The 20,182-nt window shown below is 39.9% G+C and overlaps 1 protein-coding gene across 1 annotated transcript; it reads right to left on the bottom strand.

The window, feature by feature from the left end:
- Window positions 1-10,800: 10,800 nt before the first annotated feature.
- On the bottom strand, window positions 10,801-18,956 carry LOC103894839 (programmed cell death 1 ligand 2). The gene is made up of 7 exons (XM_019470760.1): window positions 18,884-18,956; window positions 16,914-16,982; window positions 15,230-15,592; window positions 13,859-14,140; window positions 13,157-13,297; window positions 12,352-12,393; window positions 10,801-10,883 (listed from the first exon to the last, which is right to left on the bottom strand). Exons 2-7 carry the CDS (start codon window positions 16,966-16,968, stop codon window positions 10,801-10,803), a joined length of 966 nt encoding a protein of 321 aa, XP_019326305.1. The 5' UTR covers window positions 16,969-16,982; window positions 18,884-18,956.
- Between the last annotated feature and the right edge of the window lie 1,226 nt (window positions 18,957-20,182).

Here is a 20,182-nt window from a genome sequence, read left to right as displayed (position 1 = left end):
CATGAGAAGCAACTTGTGTTGTTGTTCTCATGTTTCCCATGAGAAGCAACTTGTGTTGTTCTCGTGGTATTCAGAAAATAGCCCTCGCACACACACAACATCCCTGGACAGAGCACAGCGCTTAGGCATCAGACAGCTTATCTGATTGTATTTATAGAGTCTGACTTGAAATGGCACCTTATTCAAATAGCATAAAATATTCAGATCTTTACATTTGTAAAATAAAGCCTTTGGAGACTTACCAGCAGAAAGGGATTATTGGAGACATCAGCCGGATGGTGGTACTCTGACTCAGTTGATGTTAGTTACATAGGTAAAATGTTAACAAATGTGTTGTCATTTTATGTTTGCTTTTTTGGTGGCAGTTGGCACATACTGCTCAAGAGAAATTTGAAATATGAAATATGCAGAGGAGGGCAGGGAGAGAAACCAGACAGAAAATAGGACTGAAAACCATTAGGCTAGCATACAAAGAAACCTTTACTTATTTGATAACAAATTCCTGATTAGAGACCCCATCAAAATCCTGTTGCTGTTTGGGACACACAGTATGCCAGGGTTACGTGCCCAACAGCCAGGCCAGGGGTTAAATAACTGAATAACAACAGAATTTGCTTAGCTATGAAACTATTTTCATTTCACATCCTCAGGGGCTGCTTAGTAAAACATGCTGCAGATTTTTAGCAGTCTATTCCCTGTTTTACAGCGGGGGGAAGTATCATAGTTACCACCTGTCACTGTCTTTTTTTAATAGTACTTGCTTTGTTCTTGCACTTTGCCATGTTTTTTTTCTGTAAATGATGGGATCTTATTATGGGATCTTGTTTATGATTCTCCATTACTCTGTTTGCTATTAGGTCTTTCTGTAGTACTTGAGCTGATGATTTATTCAACTGAATTTCACTTGGCTCCATACCATGATACCTTGTATAATACTCTCTTTAAGTTAAAAGGCCTCGCCTGAGCATAGTTGTTCAGTAAAGGCAGAACTAGTGCAAGAAGGTCTCTACCACTTGCTATGGTGTTATCAGCCCTACCCATCTTCTGGTCTGCTGTGTTGTGAGAAGTAGCAAAGTTGCCAAGTCATGCCGTGTAGCTGTCGGAAGCTGCCCTGAGATGGCATCTCATTAGATTTAACCAAGTTTGCTTTGAAAAAGAGAGAAGTGAATAGGTCACTAAAGCATGTAAGCAATCCGCCTAACTTGAGATAAGATGTTAGCAGCATTGTGGTCAGCTCAGCAGAGCTTAACTATAGAGAAGCTGGGACAACTTTTGTTTCTTGATTACTTTCATAGTTTCAGGGAGAAAAGTCCATTTGAGTGGGTACAGGGATCAAGTTGGCTGTATTTCTGCTCAGAGTTTTCCAAATCTCTACTTGGAGCTCAGCCTTTCCTGCTTTCCTAAGGAAAAAATCGTGTGGCTGTGCAATGAAGAGCACCTGGAAGTTAATTGACTTTTAATTTTTGTTAACAGTCAGTTATATTTGAGTATGACTATAATAGTTCTATGCTTCCCTATTGCAAAAAAACCCCTTTAATATTTAAAAATAGCAACATGCAGGGCTGTAGTTAAATACAACAGTTAAAGCAGAAGGAGCACAGATACTGCAGAAGTGGCTGCTCTGAGAACAGGAGTCACAGGAGATGCCCTGCTCTTGTACAAAGATAATTGCTGTTAAAACTAGTAATAATGAACACGGGATGGTTTACAGAAGGCAATGGACTCCTCATTGCCAGGGGACTACGTGCAACAGTAGGCTTTAGCTGCCCTAGCCAGCCTCATCGGTGACCCCACCAACGCACCCTCTGCCTATGGGCCCAGGAGTCCCCTTTAAGCTCATGCCCAGGCACCCAAGCCTTGCCTGAGCTGAGCTGTACATAGGTCTGTGCCCAGTCCTGTCCCCTGCCGTCCTGACTTACTGCTTTTCCTGGCTGGACTATGGGCTCGTGCTGTAGATTGCCCAGCCTCCATGCCTGGCTGGGTGCGCCTAACTGGATCCCCTAGGTGGGTCTTAGACCTGATGTATCACCTTGGCTGGCAAGAGGTTGTTGAGAGACTGTGTCACCAGCCCTGGTCCTGCTTAGGCACCGTGGGGCTGTACCCTCCTGGGGAGGGCATGGTGCTGAGGTTGCCCTCCACTCCTCGTCCATAGCCCCTCATGGGGCAGCACTGCTCTTGCAGCTCACTGACACTTAGTTTGCCCTGCAAGGATAGTAAAACTAGTTATATGGGGATAGTAGTAGTAGGTAGTAGGTAGGAACCTCAAGAGATGTGGCTTTTATTCTTTTGATGTCCTTCAGCCTGCTTTTATTAGGGTACATGCTTGCCTTCTCCATCAGTAAAATAGTATAATGATGTTTACGCACACTTGGAAAATACTTCGAGATTCTCAGATACAAGATACTGTGTTGGTGCTTCACTAACTTAGAAAACCATGAAGTCAGCTAATTAAATCCCTTCCTCAGGAAATTCTGTGCTTCTTACAAAATAGATCAGATGACAAATAGCAAAATTCAGTACAAAAAAGTAGTCCCTATCTTGAGTCTTCATATGTGAACTCATACCCGGGATGGAAAACGGGGCCAAAACAGGCTGCCTTGTTCCTTCAGAGAGCAGCCGTTTGAGTTTTCAATGCAGTTACTCTTACATTTTCAGGAACATAGCTATTTTGCTGCTGCTTTTCGCAGCAACTGTTTCCCAAAGTTAAAAGTTCAAATAAACGTGGTACTATGATGCTGGGGTGTGTGGCCTGCTGTTTGGACAGATTTATTAAAAATAGGTCCCTGCATTCAAGTATATTTGCTGCAGTACAGTCTGCTGTACTTCAGTGGGCTTCTGTAAATATATCACATCTGCTTATACAAAGCAGCTTGCAGCACTGAGATCTCCAGTTCCCAATTTTTGGAAGAAAACAAGAACAACCTTATCCTGTTGTCCCAGCCTTCCAAAAGCCAGAGGAAGAACCTCTCTTATGAACAAAAGTGGATTTTTAAAAGATACTGTATCCTGTTAAAACACTGATAAAAAGAAAGGTTCAACTTAAATCTACAAAAGTGGAAAAAATCAAAGAATTAGGCTGAAAATACCAGCTGGATTCCCTAACTCATTCCAGTTTTGTTTCTCTTAGCTCCCTGTGGCTTTTTGGGTTTAATTAACGGTTTAAAAGATTTTCAGGGACATTCATAGTCACAAGGAGGGGTTTAAACCAGGTTGCGTCACTTTTGCCCCCTACACTCTGTTGCCACAGACTGTGTAGCACGATTTGTTTCAAATGCTTTTGTAGCTGCTCTTCACAGAGCACATCTTCATGGCACAAAGCCCAATTCTGCAAACAGCCATGCCACGTTGTGCCTGTGAACACCACACACACATGGTAGCTGGCCAATGCCTGCAGAACTGGAGCAGCAGGCAGGGCAGCAACTCGTACCTGTCCTCTGTATGAGTGCTCCCACTGTCAGACAGCTAGGAAGTGAAAGGCTGGTGTGGAGCAAGCCTGAGCATCTACCTACACGTGGGAATGACTAGCTTACAGCGGTCGCCACATAGGACTGAAGAACGGTTTTCCTTGTTCCTCATTCCTGCTGTGAGGCTTCTGGTTTCTAAACTAGCAGCAGGCCCCTTTACTAGAGCATTTGCTTCATGACACTGCAAGATGAGAGCTGTTTCTCATGAGAAGTAAAGTTTCAATACACATCAAAGCTGTGCACATGTTCTGGTTCTCCTGGGAAAAACCCAGATATGAAGAAGTGTTTGGCCAGACACCAAGGGCAAAACTTTTTTATTAGAACAGACCTTTTTTGTTTATAGGCCTAAGCAATCAGAATCTCTGAGTAGGAACTCAGTAGTGGATAACTGCAGCTTGTTACTCCTGTTTATTAAGGGGGTTGTGAAGGAAAATTAATACAGGCCACACCTACTGGGTGGGAAACAGTATCTCAAAAGTTGTAACTCCAGGAGAGCCTGTGTCCTCACAGGTATACACCTCAGCATGTGGTAAAAAGGGTTTGTGTGATCTTTAAGACAGGACCACAGAATTGGAGAAGGTCTCATGATTACCATGTCCAGGACCCCAATGTCACAAGACCCAAGTCATACAATCGCTTCCATAAACTTACTGGGCTCTAGCTGTAAACGAGTTTGGGGTTTGCTCTACCACTTTCACTGAAAAGCTTTTTCTGAGCCTACCTACTCTAAAACTCTCAAGAAGCCTAATCTCTGCACTGCATTTAGCACAGAGCCACTTTATACCTTTATTTCTATGCCACTATTGACTTTTAAACAACTCCTTTCCATCCTGGTGGACTATCCCTCCAATAACCTAAATGAGATATTTTTCTTAACAGCAATCCTGTCTTCCCTCTCAGGCAGGCAGGCAAAATCCAAGGAGTACTCAAGTTCTATAAAGGGCAATGACAAAAAGGACAACTATGCAGGCTTGGAAACAGGAAGCTTAATTATCTCAGTTATGATCTTGTTTTGATCTTGGTTTCAAATAACACATCAAGGAGCAAGTCATACATGTAGCCCAGAACTGGAGCTAAGTTATATATGCAGTTGTGCTGCTGTAACTGACAGGGTACCTGAGGCAGATGAGTTAAAGAATGAAGCTGAAAATACGCAGATCAACAAAGGATGCATGGCTTATATCAAGACCCAGCACAGAGAAGATTCATATGTTGATGACCTTTGACTTGAGAAAATCCTTGGCCTTCTCTACATGGGACTGTGAGCCCATCTATCTAGTTAATTTTGCTAATCACTTCCTACAATTCTTCATAGCTTTCTCTATTGAGTCAAGAACCTTTCAGCTTCTGCCCATGAGCAGTTCTCCTGTCGGGCAAGATGCACAACTAAATCTCCATGTTTCAGACTGTAGCCAGTCACCTGGAAACATCAGGAGTGTTAAGTTATCCCAGTGCATGGTTTGGCTTCCAGCATGATGGCGTCCTTGTCTGAAGTATCAGAGACTGGGCAAGGTCAGCAATGACTAACTGTCAACTTGCAGAGTTGGCTCGTGCCCTGAAATGGCTTCCAGAGTATGTCTTGTTCAAGACTGTCTTGACTGATGCAACAAAATTTTTCGCACCCTTGGGCTTTTTCCACCTTCCTTCCTCCAATGTGGGGTACACTTGTACAACTCAGCATTGCAGAAATCCTGGGAATACCTGACCCAACCAACTTCCTCCCAGTGGAGGTGACTGGGGCTCTGATCTTCTGTTCTCTTGCAGCAATTGTCATACACATTTTCAGTTTTGGAAAACTGAACAACTTTGTAAAGGTGAAGTTTGAGGCTTGTTATAAAGAACCTGAACAATTCTTCATGAGCTGTAACATAGGGGCAATTAAAACAACTGATCCAATGGTCTCTTCCAAAGTTAAACTGTTAAATCTATGTCAACAGCAGAATGTATGGGAAGGTGTAAATAGTTCCTATTCACAGCATATACTAATCTTCATCCAGCTCTGTGAAATTCAGACTCTCATGTAAATAAGCTTCTCAGCTGGGAATTCACCAGATTCTCCATCTCTAAGTTTGCTGAATCAGATTCTGCTCCTGGCTTTGAGCATTTAACTAGTCCAGAAGCAGGCTCTGTCTCTGACATCTTCCCCAATATCAGCAAGGTCTACACTCTGTGATTTACATTTTACTTCACAACTCTTTAGGAGCATGAAGTATATGCATGGCAAACATACAGAAAATCAAAGACTTTGCATAGAGGTCTAAATGTGTTGCTTTTGCTCAATAAATTTACAGCTGTATTGCTGCCTCAGTTTTCTCACCAGTCTGAGACAGCTCCATGGACTGGAGTTGCAATATTTTGGGGACGTACAGAAGCATCCCTCAGCAGTTCATGGCTTCTTACATGAACCAGGAAATTCTTTGAGCTCACAGTCCTTCATCTGACTTTACTATTCTCATAAAAATTCTGGGTCCTTGAAACAAAAATTGTTGACCTTCTCCTGTTCTCTTTTCCCACCAAAAGCTTCTCCTTTCTCAGTGACATTCTCAGGTTTATGTGTCTCTTCACCAATATCTGGCTTCTTTGTTCTGCCAGGTTTTACTTCACTGCTCCATGAATACAAGGTGGAAAGGGTTATTTCACTGTTTGTCGGCTTAGCATTTTGGTATAGCTGTTGCCAAGCTGGAGCATTGTTAAGTCAGCTTTTAACAATGTTTGCACGGTGCATTTACCTGTGTCAGCTACTTTTTACCATATGGCTGCATACTGAAGTTGAGTGAAATATTACAGTGCACTGGCTATAAAATAGTATTTCAGGGCACACGTGACAACACGTGACAATTGTCTACTTTAGATCTGGGAAGAGTATGTTCATCATCTCACCTGAAAAAAGGTGGGATTCATACACAAATGCAGTCATCCAGTAGCACAGCAATCTTCTTGCTAGCAACATTTCCATTGCAATTAGAACTCCAAATTTCTGACTAGATAGATTCCCCACCTCACCACAGAAAGCCCTATCTTCACCAGCTGAGACTCATGTAATCATCTTGCCCGACTGCTTGAAAAACACGTGTGTGTAAGGAATGCACTTAAACCCACTCTTCAAATTTCTACTGTATAAGGTTTGTCTTATTTCCTTATGTAAAGTGGTTTCTAACACAGACTTTGCATAAAAGACATTTCACTTCTCACTTGGAAAAGCCCATTAAGGAACAAGCTTTGTGAGTAAACAAACCTCAGATGCAGAAAAAGGGCAGTAAACATGAAAGCCAAAAGTAAATACATTTGAACTTGATTAATGTTTCTTTTAAGTCAGCTTTTAACAATGTTTGCATGGTGCATTTACCTGTGTCAGCTACTTTTTACCATATGGCTGCATACTGAAGTTGAGTGAAATATTACAGTGCACTGGCTATAAAATAGTATTTCAGGGCACACGTGACAACATGCTGAGGAAAACCAGGATGTCTTGTCAAACCAGATGGCAGTCATTGATGTGGGGCTATACTTTCAGGCCGTGCTTTATAAGAAAAGTCTGATAATTACAAAGGATACAGAAGCCAATTTGAACAACAAATTTACAATCAAAGGTCACTTTGGGTTAGAAGGGACTTCTGGAGGTCACTTAGTTGACTCCCACCCCCACAGAAAGCAAAGCCTACTTTGAAGTTAGATCTGTTCCGGTAACGGTGATTCTTTACAGTATAGAGGTGTACAGAGAAAGGTAAAACCGTTCTCCTTTGCTATTTTGTGAAGTAGGAAGATACTGGTTTTGGTAGCAAGCAGCACGTTTCTGTCAGGTGAAGGAAGAAATTCTGTAAGAAAAGATGACGACGCCAGTTCTTAAGAAAGACATAGGGTTTTGTTCATTGGCAATCCAAACCTCTAAAAGGCATTTCCAACTGCTCCCAGTAAGCCATGGTCAGAATCAGCTGGCAGTTTCCTGGTATGCAGACATAAGTCTTGTAAGGCTTACGTTTCAACTGGCCATTAGAAATCCATCTTCCACTTCAGTCTTTTTCCAAAGATACTAACATTCTTGATGTTAACTGTTGCTTTCAGCCATGTCTGTGCTAATGGAAATCAAGTAAATGGAGTGGGTTTAGGCTGTTGCTGGTATGAAAGTGAACATGGTACAAGACAGAGCTAATCTTACTCTCCTCAGTGCTCCTAATCACAGAGCAAGCTGCAGCTCACAGATACTAAGAATGTTGCTGTGGTAGAAAAGCCCAGATGAACCTACTGCAAGCCCTTAAAATCTATGGTAAATAGCAGAGGTGAGGAATGAGCAAGAAGACTAATCACCCAATTTGCCAGTTGTTCCTCTGCTAAAATGGCAAATATCTCACTCATAGTAAAGCAGGTCAGAGGATTGCAAAAGTAGTGTTCCTTAGCCAGACAAGAAGAATTCGATACTTAAAACCTATTTTTTTTTATACTTGCTTGTGAAAAATGATCATCATTAAAATTCAGTGAACTATGTTTTTGATGACTATAAACCAGTGAGTAGATTCTTTGCACATCTTTCCATGCAAACACTCCACCAACTTTAACTGAATCCATACCTTATACAGTACACATATGCTATTGCTTATGACATTCTCCTAGTTGGGACAAATGTATGGAGATGAATAGAGGAGGTACATATCAGAAAAGATAGTGGAAGCTTCCTATGCAAGGTGTCCACTATGCCACTCTAAAATGCCAGTTGAGAGTGTAAGTAAGTTTTAAAGTCAATCCCTACAAACTAATCTTTATAGTACATCTAAAAATATCTAATATTATCTGGTCTAATAATATCAGCTCTTGACTCATTGTAAACTTCAAAACTAACAAAAAAAACCCCAAACCCTTCAAGCATTTTGCACACAGTTTATCTGTATCTGAAAACTCTTACTTCAGCTGTTTCAAGATAACAGCGTGTAAAACTGTAGCTGAAGCAGAAAGAACAGAGACTCATCATATCACACACGTATCATATGCTCAATGGTTTACAGTAAAAAACAACTCATGCATGAATTCATAGACACATATAGACTGGTCAAGCTGCTGACAAGCTAACTTTCACATACTAAGATGTGACAATCATCCTGATTTATTTTTATTGCAGTTCATAATTATCCAGTGAGAGCTGGTAAAAATAGAAACTTGTAAACCAAGATACATTTCTGGGTATTCTTATGCTTATTACAGTAACTAGTACTATTGCTCCTATCATATGAAATGGAGCGGATAGGGCGTAGGATTGTTGTGCAAAGCTGAGCTGCCTCTGCCTAGGGATGCCAGGTGAAACCTTTCAGTGTACAGACCATTAAGAGGAAAAGCAGGGTAGTGTTTGCTATGCTCATAAAATGGGCAAGAAGTGTTGCCCACACCTGTTCTTCCCTGCCCATGCCAAGGCAACATTTACTCAGCAGCATAAGATAATGTCAGGATGACTTTCATTTCAGTAAGGAACAATGATAATCACCATAATCTAATTTCAAAGGCTGTGATGTACTGTTTATGTTCATCCACATAAATTCAGTTTGAATTACTTCCATTTTATGATTAGGAGGAAAAAAGAAATAGAAAAATGCAGAATGAAGTCCTTCCAGGAACACAGAGGGTTAGATTTTTCACCGTGGCTGACAGAAGGGGCTCATAGTTCCCAGTGGAGAAAAATCTGGCATGGGGAGAAATTGCTTGACCTTATGCACTGGCCCTTAAGTATTGCTAGATGGTACAAGCCACGGCAGTCCCCAAGCTGCTGTTGCATCTGAAGCTAAGCAATGCTTCAAGAAGCTGCCTCTGATTCTCTGACATCTTACCTGATTTGCCATGTCAGCGAGGACATAGCAAGCCTAGTGTAGATTTGTCTCAGCTGAATCCAATGGCTACAAATGAGTATTTAAAGGTACAATACATAGGTATTAAAGTAGAGGTGATGACAGAGAGAGATTAGTTTTTCTCTTCCACAAGTAAAATCAACAGCAGCCCTGCTGTTTAATTAATCAGCTAGCCTGGTGAAACAGAAGAGGGTGTGAATGCTGTCTTTCTGGTCTCATAGCAGCACTGTAGGTCCACTTTGTGCTAGAGTAAATAGCTGCAACATGACACTGGAGAAGGCAGCTCCCATCTTAATCCAGAGCAAGTGCTATGAAGAAAACCTTAACATTACTGATATGATATTTTTTGTGAAACAGATAGCACTTTTCCAAGATCAAGAGAATGACAAAAGTAGTTTCCATGTGAACACCTTTCTTCAATCTTGCTACGTCTCTCTTAGGAGAAAATGCAGCTCGCCAGAGCCAGTGCTTTTTGAAAATAATATGACAAATCCTACCCAGTGCCCTTGCTTCACTATCTGATTACTATCTAAGATGCAAAGTTGTTTCCTGTTGGGCATTTTTTCAAAACTGGCACTGTAGAAGCTACGCCGAGCACACAGCGTATTTGGAGTTGAATGAGGCATTTTTAGGCATTCCAGTAATAGGAAGTAAAACACATAAGTGCCTGGCATGGAGAAGACTCATCTTTTCCTCTGAGAAAAGTTAAAATTACTGTTTAAAAATAATCAGTGGGGAAATCTGGCTGAGCTTCATTTTCACTTTTCCTTCCAAATTCCTCCTAAAGAAAATTCTGTTGAGTAATTAGTTCAAATGTAAAACTTCTTACTGTCATGTAGCATAGCATCACAGTTCACGTATTTTTACCTGACTTACTTACGGGGTTTTACATAGACTGTGCATTAAAATTCTATTCTGTGACATAATGTTAATTTACTGTTGGTGTTGGGATTTTTTTTTTGTCTGTCCTTTGATTTCACTTCAACCTCTTACTGCTTTTGTGATATGAAATATCTTCCATATATTGCCATGCTGGTGGGTACTTGTGGTAATTTCCAGTTTAATGTGTTGGAAAGTTTGGAAATGAGATGCGGGCGTGTAACGATGTCTCCACCTGAAAGATGACTGTTTAGACATAAGATAGCATGTACAGCTTTTATTCAAATTCCCACAAGATGTTTGAATCCAAGCACCATTCCTGAGACGGGAACAGTTAATAAACACATTCTTAAACAACAATTCCTTGAGCAACAGTAAATCCAAAAGTAAAGTGTATCAAAGGCACTCAGATAACCTCTTCACAATGGTAAACCACATTTCATGACAGCATAATTCTCAGTAACTTCAAGATATGGTATCTGAAGAGGCATAGCTTTCCATTGCTGCAGTGCCAATAAATCCCCGTGAGTTCACTGTTCATCCCAAAGCTAAAGTGCTGTAACTTTTCTTTGAAGTCCCCAAAACCAGATACAAATAGTGCAAATTACGGCACGTGAGATGGAGAGTTTTCACAGACCCACACTCCCACTGTCTCTTGAAGCTGTGACAGTTGACAAGTATAAAGCCTCAGTTTGAGAGTTAAAATCATCTCCTTAAAGAAAGAAAATGGAATAGCATTATTTTAAAAATCTGCAATAATTTAAGCAAATAAATAGCCTGATTTTAACAACTGAGTGGTAAAAAGTGAAAGCTCTATCTTCATTGTATGCAAGCTTTTCTGGGCCATGCTGAAGTTACAATAGCTCCTTAAAGCTGCCATTAATTACAAAGACATCCTGCTGCAAACTTTTCAGAGGGAAGAATTCTCTCTCTCTCTCTTATCTGTGGTCCAAATTCTGAATTTTCTATTACATCAAAGCTATCACTATCAGCCATATAAATGAAATAACAAAACTGAAATCTGGTTAGGTAGCATTCACAGGAATGCTTGTCACTAAAATCTCTGCATCTGAATAAAAGTTTGCAGAACTGGGACTTCAGTGATGAGGTCAAATGTCCTACATCTTCAGTGCTGATACAGCTTGAGCTGTAGGTTAAAATGATAACATGAACTATCCTTGTTCCTGTAACCAGGGCCATGTGGGTCATTTCCAAGACTCTCTGGTAAAGTATCTGTGGCTTTTATGCTTCAACTACCTACTCATCATGGAAAAAAGGTTCTTTCCAGTGTTTCTTAAAAATATATGATGCTGAGAAATATAAATGTTTGTCATATGACTTACTGCATGTTGCAAAAAGATTTTCGGTCATTAAAATGAAGAAGTAAAGCAAAACCACAAAAAGCAACTACCTCTCCTTTAATTTCTTCATTTCAGAAAGTGCACAGAGGAGGCTAGGGCCTACAAAGGGAAAAAATTCTACAAAATAGTAATACAAAAAGCCACGTGAAGCCATGCCGTGCTCAGACAACGTGCACTGGAATTATGTCTGGACACGCACCAACACTGTCCTCCAGGTTGCTGCTTGCCTTGAGCTTTTTTGCATTTGCACATGGCATAATTCCACTGAAGTTTCACACCATCATGTGAAAAATAAAAAAAGGCCTTTGACTACAGCAAGTGCTGATTTCTGAAAGGTGAAAGTGCTTTTCTGAAAGTGTCATTTTGACTGCAATATCTACCGACGTCAGTAGATTGGACAGCTATGGGTAAGATGCAAGCACTCCAATCTGAGGTGATATGGGCATCAGTGAATTCATGCCTTCTCCTCTCCAAAATCTCCATTCCTTCCAAAACAACCAGCTTTCTGTGTGTATCCTACTCAGCTGAGGCTACTAGAAGTGCAGTTAGTGTACAGAGGTGTATACCAAGCTATGTGTGCAAGCTATCTGTATCTCAGTGAAAGGGAACAAACATTTAGAAATTTTTACATCGCCTGTGAGAAAGTCATAATGTTAGATACTGCATTTTTAGAAAATTGAAGAAAAGTTGAATTTAAATTCAAAACTAGCTTCTATTTTGATGCAACATTATTTAAGTTGCCATCTATAGATTTATAAAGATTTTAGCTGTAAGAAAGAAAAAGCTGTAAGCATAAACATAGAAAACCCTATCACTTACTGTCCTCATCTTTCAGGTTAGGGTTCAGTTTTCTACTCCTGTCTGTTAAAGTAAATATATACAAATTTAGCTTAAACATTTCTAGATTTGAAAGGAACAATACAATTCAACAAACTTTTACATTAAACTGAGTTTTAAGCACATTTAATTTTATTATTAACTCATATCAAATACATAAACTTCTCTACACTTCTTTTCTTTTACAAATTTTGAACCAAATTCTGAAGTCCTTAATAGCAAGGCTTTCATTTCATGACAATAAATACATTTGTCTGAGTTTACTGGAGTCTATTCATATGCAAGAAAAGACTAGAATAATAGCCTGTTTGCTTTATTACTTTTCCACTATTGTACTTGCAAACAAGGAAAGAAACACTATTTGTAGTAGTCCAGTACAGCATATCATTTTAGTTATACAGCCTTAATGGAGGTTGAAAATAAAAGTTCTGTGTCATATGCTGTAGCTACAATGTCTTTGTAGCCATGAAGAAAAACACCATTCAAACTATGTTTTTGCAGCCCTCCTTACGCAAGCCAAAGCTTGTTTGTGTTCTTTGCAGAACAGTAGCTGGTTAGATAAGAAGATGTATCTTTCCATATACCTTGTCTCACGTAAGTAACAAGGTGAGGAAAATAAAACCCAACTCAAATGATGCAAGATCTCATTTTAGAACAGAGCGCATCTAGAAATAAAATGTGACCAAAGTCACACAAGCGTGCCTAGAGTTACTAAAACTTCCAAAAGGTCATTCACAGGAAAAATAAAGAATAAGTGAAAAGAACCACTATCTGAAGTAAAATGTACCTTTTTTCGGTTGCCCATTCTTGAATGATTTTCTCTTTTGAAAGATTATTAGTGCAGAGGGAAGGACAGCTACCATCACACATGTGGGGATGATAAATAAGATCAGGGATTTTTGTCCGCTATACTGTGTGCTCATTAAAGCTGTCAAAAACATGAAAAGAAAGTAAATTTGTAACTTACAAAACAGGCATCATTTATGAAGTTACCAGTTCTGATTCTCCAAAGTCTTGCTCTGACCGAACAAAAGATTCTTAAAATTTATCAATGTAGTGTTTTACTCTCATTTTATGAATACTTTGTTCTGCAATATTACTATAAGAAGCTTTACAAAAAATAAGTCAAATCTCTCATTTGTATGGCATTTGAGTGAGCACTACTGCAATTTATCTGTATCCCATCTGAAGAACAATTAATTAGGAGTCTAGATCAGGGAAGACACCCATGCAGATTAAAGAATTTCCTCTGTACTGGCAGCCAACTAATGGGAGCTACCCTAAGTTTAAAATATACAGAAAAATGACAGACTGGCTTGTTGGAGTGTGAGCTAGCTGAGGCTTCGAAGGCAGAAATAATACTGACTTGTTTCTTTTCCAGAGCATCAATATTGCACTGTTTTCTAGAACCGAATTCCAGAGATGGATCATAGGACACGATGTATGTACAAACAGTCTCTGTCTTGTACAAGTTCAAGGTGATACAAACCTGAAGTGGAAATGCGAGCTGAAGTTTCTCCATTCAGTTCTTTATTCCAGAACACGCAACTGTAGTTCTCACTCATGTTTGGTTTGAACGTCAGGATGCTGGTCACATTGTAGAGACCGTCTGCAGTCAGCGTATAGGTGGTATTTGCAGATCCACTGAGATTCAAGTTCTCTTTTCGCCAGAAAACCTCTGCCAGAGGAAAGCCTTCTGACTGGCACATAAAAACATACTTGTCTTCACCTGGTTTTCTCATTACTTGAGTGTTTATTCTCTTGTAGGATGCTGCATAAGAAGAAGTTGAGTGAAATTACTTTATGCAACAATAGTCATTTTCCCACTTCAGTTTCCCTCCTTCCCTCTAATGCCATATTTTGTCTGTGGCTGTACCTGAGGTACACTTACTTGAAATGATGAAGGATGTTTTGTAGAACCATTCAATATTCGTTATTCAATCCTTCTCACGCCTACAGTGACAGAACTTACTCCACTACTTTATACAAGGCAGCAGTTGACACTGAATTTATAATTTCTCAATACAGAGGAAACAAGTGAAGTCTCATGGGACTCTATTTTCACTTTTTGAATATGCCACTTCAAGAAAAAGGCTGTTTTTAATGTTTGTTTTACCATAGCTTATGAACAAGTGTGATGTTTTCATCATATTAGAACAAAATGAACTTAGAATTTCTGTGAGGACAGCTCAGAGGAACCAATGTGGGTCTTAAAAATGGCTGTATCCATTTTTGTGTTTGACAAAACTTGTTATTTAAATGCCTGGGTGGGAAATGGATGCTGCCTTGTATCACACAGACTTACTGCAGTTAGTGGGAAACACCAGAGGCCTTTCAAAGCACTGGTCTGCCATGCTATCCAGTAACATATGCCTTTATTAATAATGTCCATTTGGCTTTGACGAACACAGAAGATCACATGTCCTTGCTCTGGGAGCTGCAGTCAGTCGGGGAATTCCCAGCCACTTGGGTAGTCGCAGCAGGGCTCATAAGTAAATTAAAGCACCTCCGAGAAACTTTTGGGCCAGAGGTGGCCCAACAGGGCAGGGGGTCAAGTGAGAGGTGGGGGTTGCGGCACTGGAGAAGAGGGTGTGGGAAGAAGGAGGAAGGATGAAGGACGGAGGGGGAGCGGTTGCTCTCCCTCTCTAGCACACGCTGCTCCTAGAGAAGCTCAGCTGGCCGTTGAACCAAAGACTAGCCAGCACTAAGACAACTGCTTTGGTTCACCTCGGGGCTGAGCACAGGGTTTGGTGAGGAATTAGCAACAAATTCCTCCAAATTAATCAAGTTCTACAAGCCTGTAGGAATTTAGTAGAGACATCTCAATGAATATATACTTACATTCAATTCAGCCACTAACCTTTTACTTCCAAAGTAACGTACTTGTAGTCCACGCCCTGGTAGTCAATGAGGCAAAGGTATGATCCTGCATCTGTGATCTTCACGCTGGTGATCTGGAGGATAGCTCGTCCCAATTTCAGTTCACCGTGCAAAAGTGCTGCTCTTCCTATGTAATCGTGATGTTGGGATGGAGGGAATGCCTTCCCATTGCGGAGTGTGTACACCTCTTTGGATTTCGACTGGCCCTGCCTTTTTTGCTCCCAAACAACAGTCAGGAGTCCTAGGTTTAACGAGCCGTTCACAGGAAATCTGCATTCCATGGTCACGTTGCTGCCATACTCCACAACGTATAGCTGTTGAGGAACTTCAACTGTAAATAAAGCTACTGCAGGAAAAGAAAACAGTTTCATTTGTTGTATTAAGTTATGTTCTGATTTTCTTTAAACTTGGTCAAAAAGGTGTCATGTAGTCAGGCATATGGTTACTGGTTTGACTAAAAGTTTTAAGCATTTTTTGTCCCTATTCACACTAACATTTTTACCATGTCAGTAGTATTTATAGCAAATTGTCTATATTCTATATTGATTACAGAGTCTGAAAGACAATGACAAAACGAGCAAGGTTTTTTTTCATATTTTAGAAATAACTTAAGGTTGAGTCAGTGATTACACAGGGAGCACTTCTATGAAACTATGATTGTTATCTTATATGTCATAGGATTCTAGTAAAAGCAACAGTTAATTGTGGATATAGTAAATCTAATTCCATTATCCTTTACAAAGACAAAATCCAGTGTAACTCCTGTGAAACAAATAGAGTTGCACTGGATAAGCATGTGTGACTTGGAAGAATGGCTATGTTGCAATTACAGTCTTCCACAAGCCTGGGACCATGTGAGTATCATTTGATCCCATGTGTCTTCTCAGATATATGCAACAATATTACAGAAAGTATATAAAAATAATCTTCTTAGCCATTCACCAAATCTGAAATTCATGTTGTTATGAATTTTTTACCATTTTAAAGTGTCTTGATAAAGGAGAGTTATTTATGATACATCATTCAATATACCTTGTTACTACTTTCTATATTGGATGTACCATATGTTGGCAGATTTAATTCAGAAGCACTTGGAAATCTTGACAGTGACATTAAAAAGAGAAGTTCGTGCAGCTGTTTATGCATTCCCTTTATTTCACGTGTTTGTGAAATACTTACAGGGAAAGCTTCAATTCCTCTTAGCAATGTTTGTTTATTTACTTTAATACAACTGTAATGAGGGAAAAAATAATATGAAGAAGTGCCAAGCCCCTTCTGGGTTTTAGCCAAACTACTCCTGCTACAGGCATGGACAGGGGAATACACGTAGTTTTATTTCACTCTGCCTCACACTGAGGTTGTTTAATTTACAATTGGCTTAGGTTGCTTTGGGCATCCTCCCTCTCATAGCCATGCCTGCTGGACACCTCAGCTGCCAATTCACTATGCTTTAAAGAACCACGATTGTGGAAAGTGACGGACATCTGTCCTGTACTCAATTAGTACACAGTGCCTCCTGTAAGACGTTGCAAAGCAGAGCCTCCAGACATCACTGGCTGTTCATGCAAGTATCACTGGAGGTGCTGAAGCCCATGTACTGAGGGCGTAGCGGTATTTGCTGCGTTGGTTCTGCTGGTGGAATTGAAAGGCAGTTTCTCTCTCACCTGAAACCACATAGAGCTGTGTTTCCAGCAACAGCATTGCAAGGATCTGGAACATTTTCTCAGGTGGATCTGAAACAAAACTAGGATTGCATCAGAACTTGCAACAACTACCTTCTCCTGCTGAAATGGATTAGAGCCATGCTAGCCTTCAAAGACCATCACAGCTAAAAAACAGCAAAAATAAAAACAGACACTAGACTACCACTAGAAACAAGGAAAATCCTGATTAAAACAACCCATGCACACACATGGAATATGAACCACTGACCCGTGGCAATGAAGGGAAAGAAAACATTTCCACAACTTCACTCGTGAGGCTTTCAAGGTCTGTAGCTTGCAGGCAGTCTTAAATAGTCTGACAGGGCAGTGCTTTTACAACAACTTCACATTGAAACTCTACCCATGAATAATAAAAATCAATTACAATTGGCTTCTCACATGCGGAAGAGCTTCATAAACATACACAAGCAGACTTTTTTAACTGCTTGCACTAACACCTGTCTAGTTTACAAGATCGCTAACCCTGATTTTGTTTCAACTCTGCTGTGCATACTTTTTTGAGGATACTTATTGTCTGAGTTCTTTAACCTCAAGACCAGCAGACGCCTGCAACTCCGTGTGAGGTGTTGGAAATCTTGGGGTGTGTAAATTAAAGTTGGCTTCAGAATGGATTAGATTTTAAGACTTAGTGCTGCTAATTCTTTCACTTTGCACGTGGCAGTGCCTGACATGTACAAAGTACCTTGTATTGTTGACAGTAAACCAACAGCCCTGAAAAAATGCAAAAGGAGAAAGTCCAGTTTTAGAGTGAGTATCTTCCTGTTCCAGTAACAAGCAAACTATTGTTCGTACTTTTGTGTACAGATCAACATAACTAAAAAGCAAAAAAACCAAAAACCAGGGACAACATTTAAAACTAATGAGATAATAGATAAGAAGGAAGAATTACTTTGAATAAAGCATGCTAACATATAGTATAATCTGAAAAATTAGTGAAGGAGATCCAGAAATAAGCATAAGGAAGTAAAGAAGAGAAGGAGCAAACTTAGACTTCCCCAGAGCTAGGTTTACTGGAGAGGGTTTTTAATTTTACTTCCCCATTCATTTGTGGCTCAGCTTGAAACATTCTGGCTCTGATTTTCTCAGGTGCTGCATTTTTCTGATTTCTTCCACATCTGAGCTCTCGGTACCTCAGAAATTCAGGCTCAAGCTTTATCAAAGTTAGCAGCCAAAATTAGAGGACTTTTCCTGGAAATATAGACCTTAATCTTTTGATGTCACCACTAAGGTTGACCTTTATGTTACCATAAAGGTGGATATGCAAAATACAGTTAGCAGACTTATTACATGTAAATGGAAGCTGATTACCTTTATCAGAGAACTGACTGAGATGCCACTGCTTAATGTGTGATAAATTGTAATTATTTTAGCTATATGAGAAAGGAGCTAATAAACAATATCAGCATCAGTATCTCCATTTCTTGGATGCAGAAACAAAGGTCCTATATTGCCCTGACAGCCGGGTTAAATTTTACTCATTATGTAGCCACCACAGTGTTTCACAGTTAATACTGTAAAGAAATTTACTGTCCTCAATCTCCTGCTATGCTCACTTCTCCACACAGCCTACCTAGAAGCAGGTGGACATAGAGGGAAGAACTGAACGAAGAATGGAACAGTATTTCACATCAATGTTTAGATCCTTGGATTAGCCTCATGTGGGACATTTGAGGTGATCTGCTCTCTTTTTATAGCTTGGGGTACATTGAGAATGCAGAACATGTATCTTGCATAACGTAGGGGGTGGGACTTTTAAAAATACACATATTAATGAGAGTAAAAGGATAGAACAAAAATAAGGGGATACATAATCAAAGCCCCAGCAGATAGCAATCATAATTATCAAATATCAAATAAGAGTAAATCTTGCCTGACCAGATGGATTAGTGTGAGAATAACATGACACATACCATAAATATGTAGAAGAACCCAAACAGGGAAACATTTTCGCTTGTGATACTGAAAGCAGAGTCATGGAATGCTTGTGGGGTTCAGCAAGGATCTGTATTAGAAGGACCAAGGATCGATCAGCAAGGATCTGTATTAGAAGCCATCCTTCTTTATTTCTATGATCTTACTAGTGGACATCAACCTGTCGTGCAACCTCAGTGCAATCTACCCATGCAACTTAATCATGTGGCTCTGCCAGGCATCCTGACGCATTTCCATAAAGAAAGTCTGCACCAGCATCTGGAAGGTGATTTCTTCTTAGCTTGCAGGACCAACCATTCATGCTGTTACAGAATAGCCCTCATTTTCTCCCTGCCTTTTGTAAAACATATCCCATGCCCTGCTATGCCATAGTCCATGTACACAACAATCCTAACAAGTTTGTGCACAGCACTTTTTTTTCCTTTAAGCAAAAGGCCATTTCTAAAGCATATTCATTATCTGTCTGTTACAACTTCATAGGGATATAACAAAGGAACACTGCACCATAAAAATCAGCACTTAGTGGTTCTGGCAGCAAAGTCAGGAATTGAAATCCACATCTGAGAGCATGAGGAAGTCACATATTTCAACAGCAATTCAGATCCTGTCAGTAAATGAATTTCCCAGACCAACCTGCAGAAGAAAAAGCATTTTCACACAGTGCTGTGTGATTATGAAAATGAAGCTGAATAAACCTTTGAGGGTTGAGGTGATGAAAACCATAGCATCAGACATCTAAAAACCATCATGGCTTTTTATGAGTTCTAATAGTTCCAATGAGGATGTAGGGCCCAAGACTAAAAATTTGAATGGGAACAATGAAAACAAAGGCATGACAATATGGATGGAAACAGGGAGGAATATAATCTTCTCTTTTTATACAGCTTTTTTATTTTACTAAAAGTACTAGGCTGAAACCCATACTTGACTCTCTTTGGCCCAAAAGGAACATATTCTGATAGGTTTTCTTAGTGAATGCTGAGTGAAATCCAGAGGGCAATGATAATAAATTGCTAAAATTCCACCAAAGGTCAAAACGACGCTGTGTATAGTTTTCCTCCTTTTGATTCAGTTGATCATGTCTATGACTTTAGTCCTGGCCCCAGCTCACCCACAGGGATTATAACACTCATCTCCAAAAGAAAAGTAATTTTTGGCCAATGGAATGCACCAGTTCACATAAAATCTCAAGTGGTTGCCCAAAATTCTCCTGGCAATGAGTGAGAAAGATGTTTCTTGTTCCCTCAGAAAATTTAGACTTTGCATTCCCATTTCAA

The sequence above is a fragment of the Aptenodytes forsteri genome, unplaced genomic scaffold, assembly GCF_000699145.1.
Source record: "Aptenodytes forsteri isolate BGI_AS27 unplaced genomic scaffold, ASM69914v1 Scaffold46, whole genome shotgun sequence".
In the NCBI taxonomy this organism is placed as follows: domain Eukaryota; kingdom Metazoa; phylum Chordata; class Aves; order Sphenisciformes; family Spheniscidae; genus Aptenodytes; species Aptenodytes forsteri.
The sequence above is the reverse complement of the archived record's forward strand: the minus strand, read 5'-3'. Positions and strand labels throughout refer to the sequence as shown.

Bases quoted from the DNA above. Each gene is read 5' to 3' on its own strand.
- LOC103894839 (XM_019470760.1), bottom strand. From the start codon at position 16,968: ATGTTCCAGATCCTTGCAATGCTGTTGCTGGAAACACAGCTCTATGTG. The intron at 15,593-16,913 runs GTGAGAGAGAAA...TTCCTGCAGTAG, and splicing joins ACAGCTCTATGTGGTTTCAG to CTTTATTTACAGTTGAAGTT. The intron at 13,298-13,858 runs GTTTGTATCACC...TGTTTTTGACAG, and splicing joins AGCTCGCATTTCCACTTCAG to CTTTAATGAGCACACAGTAT.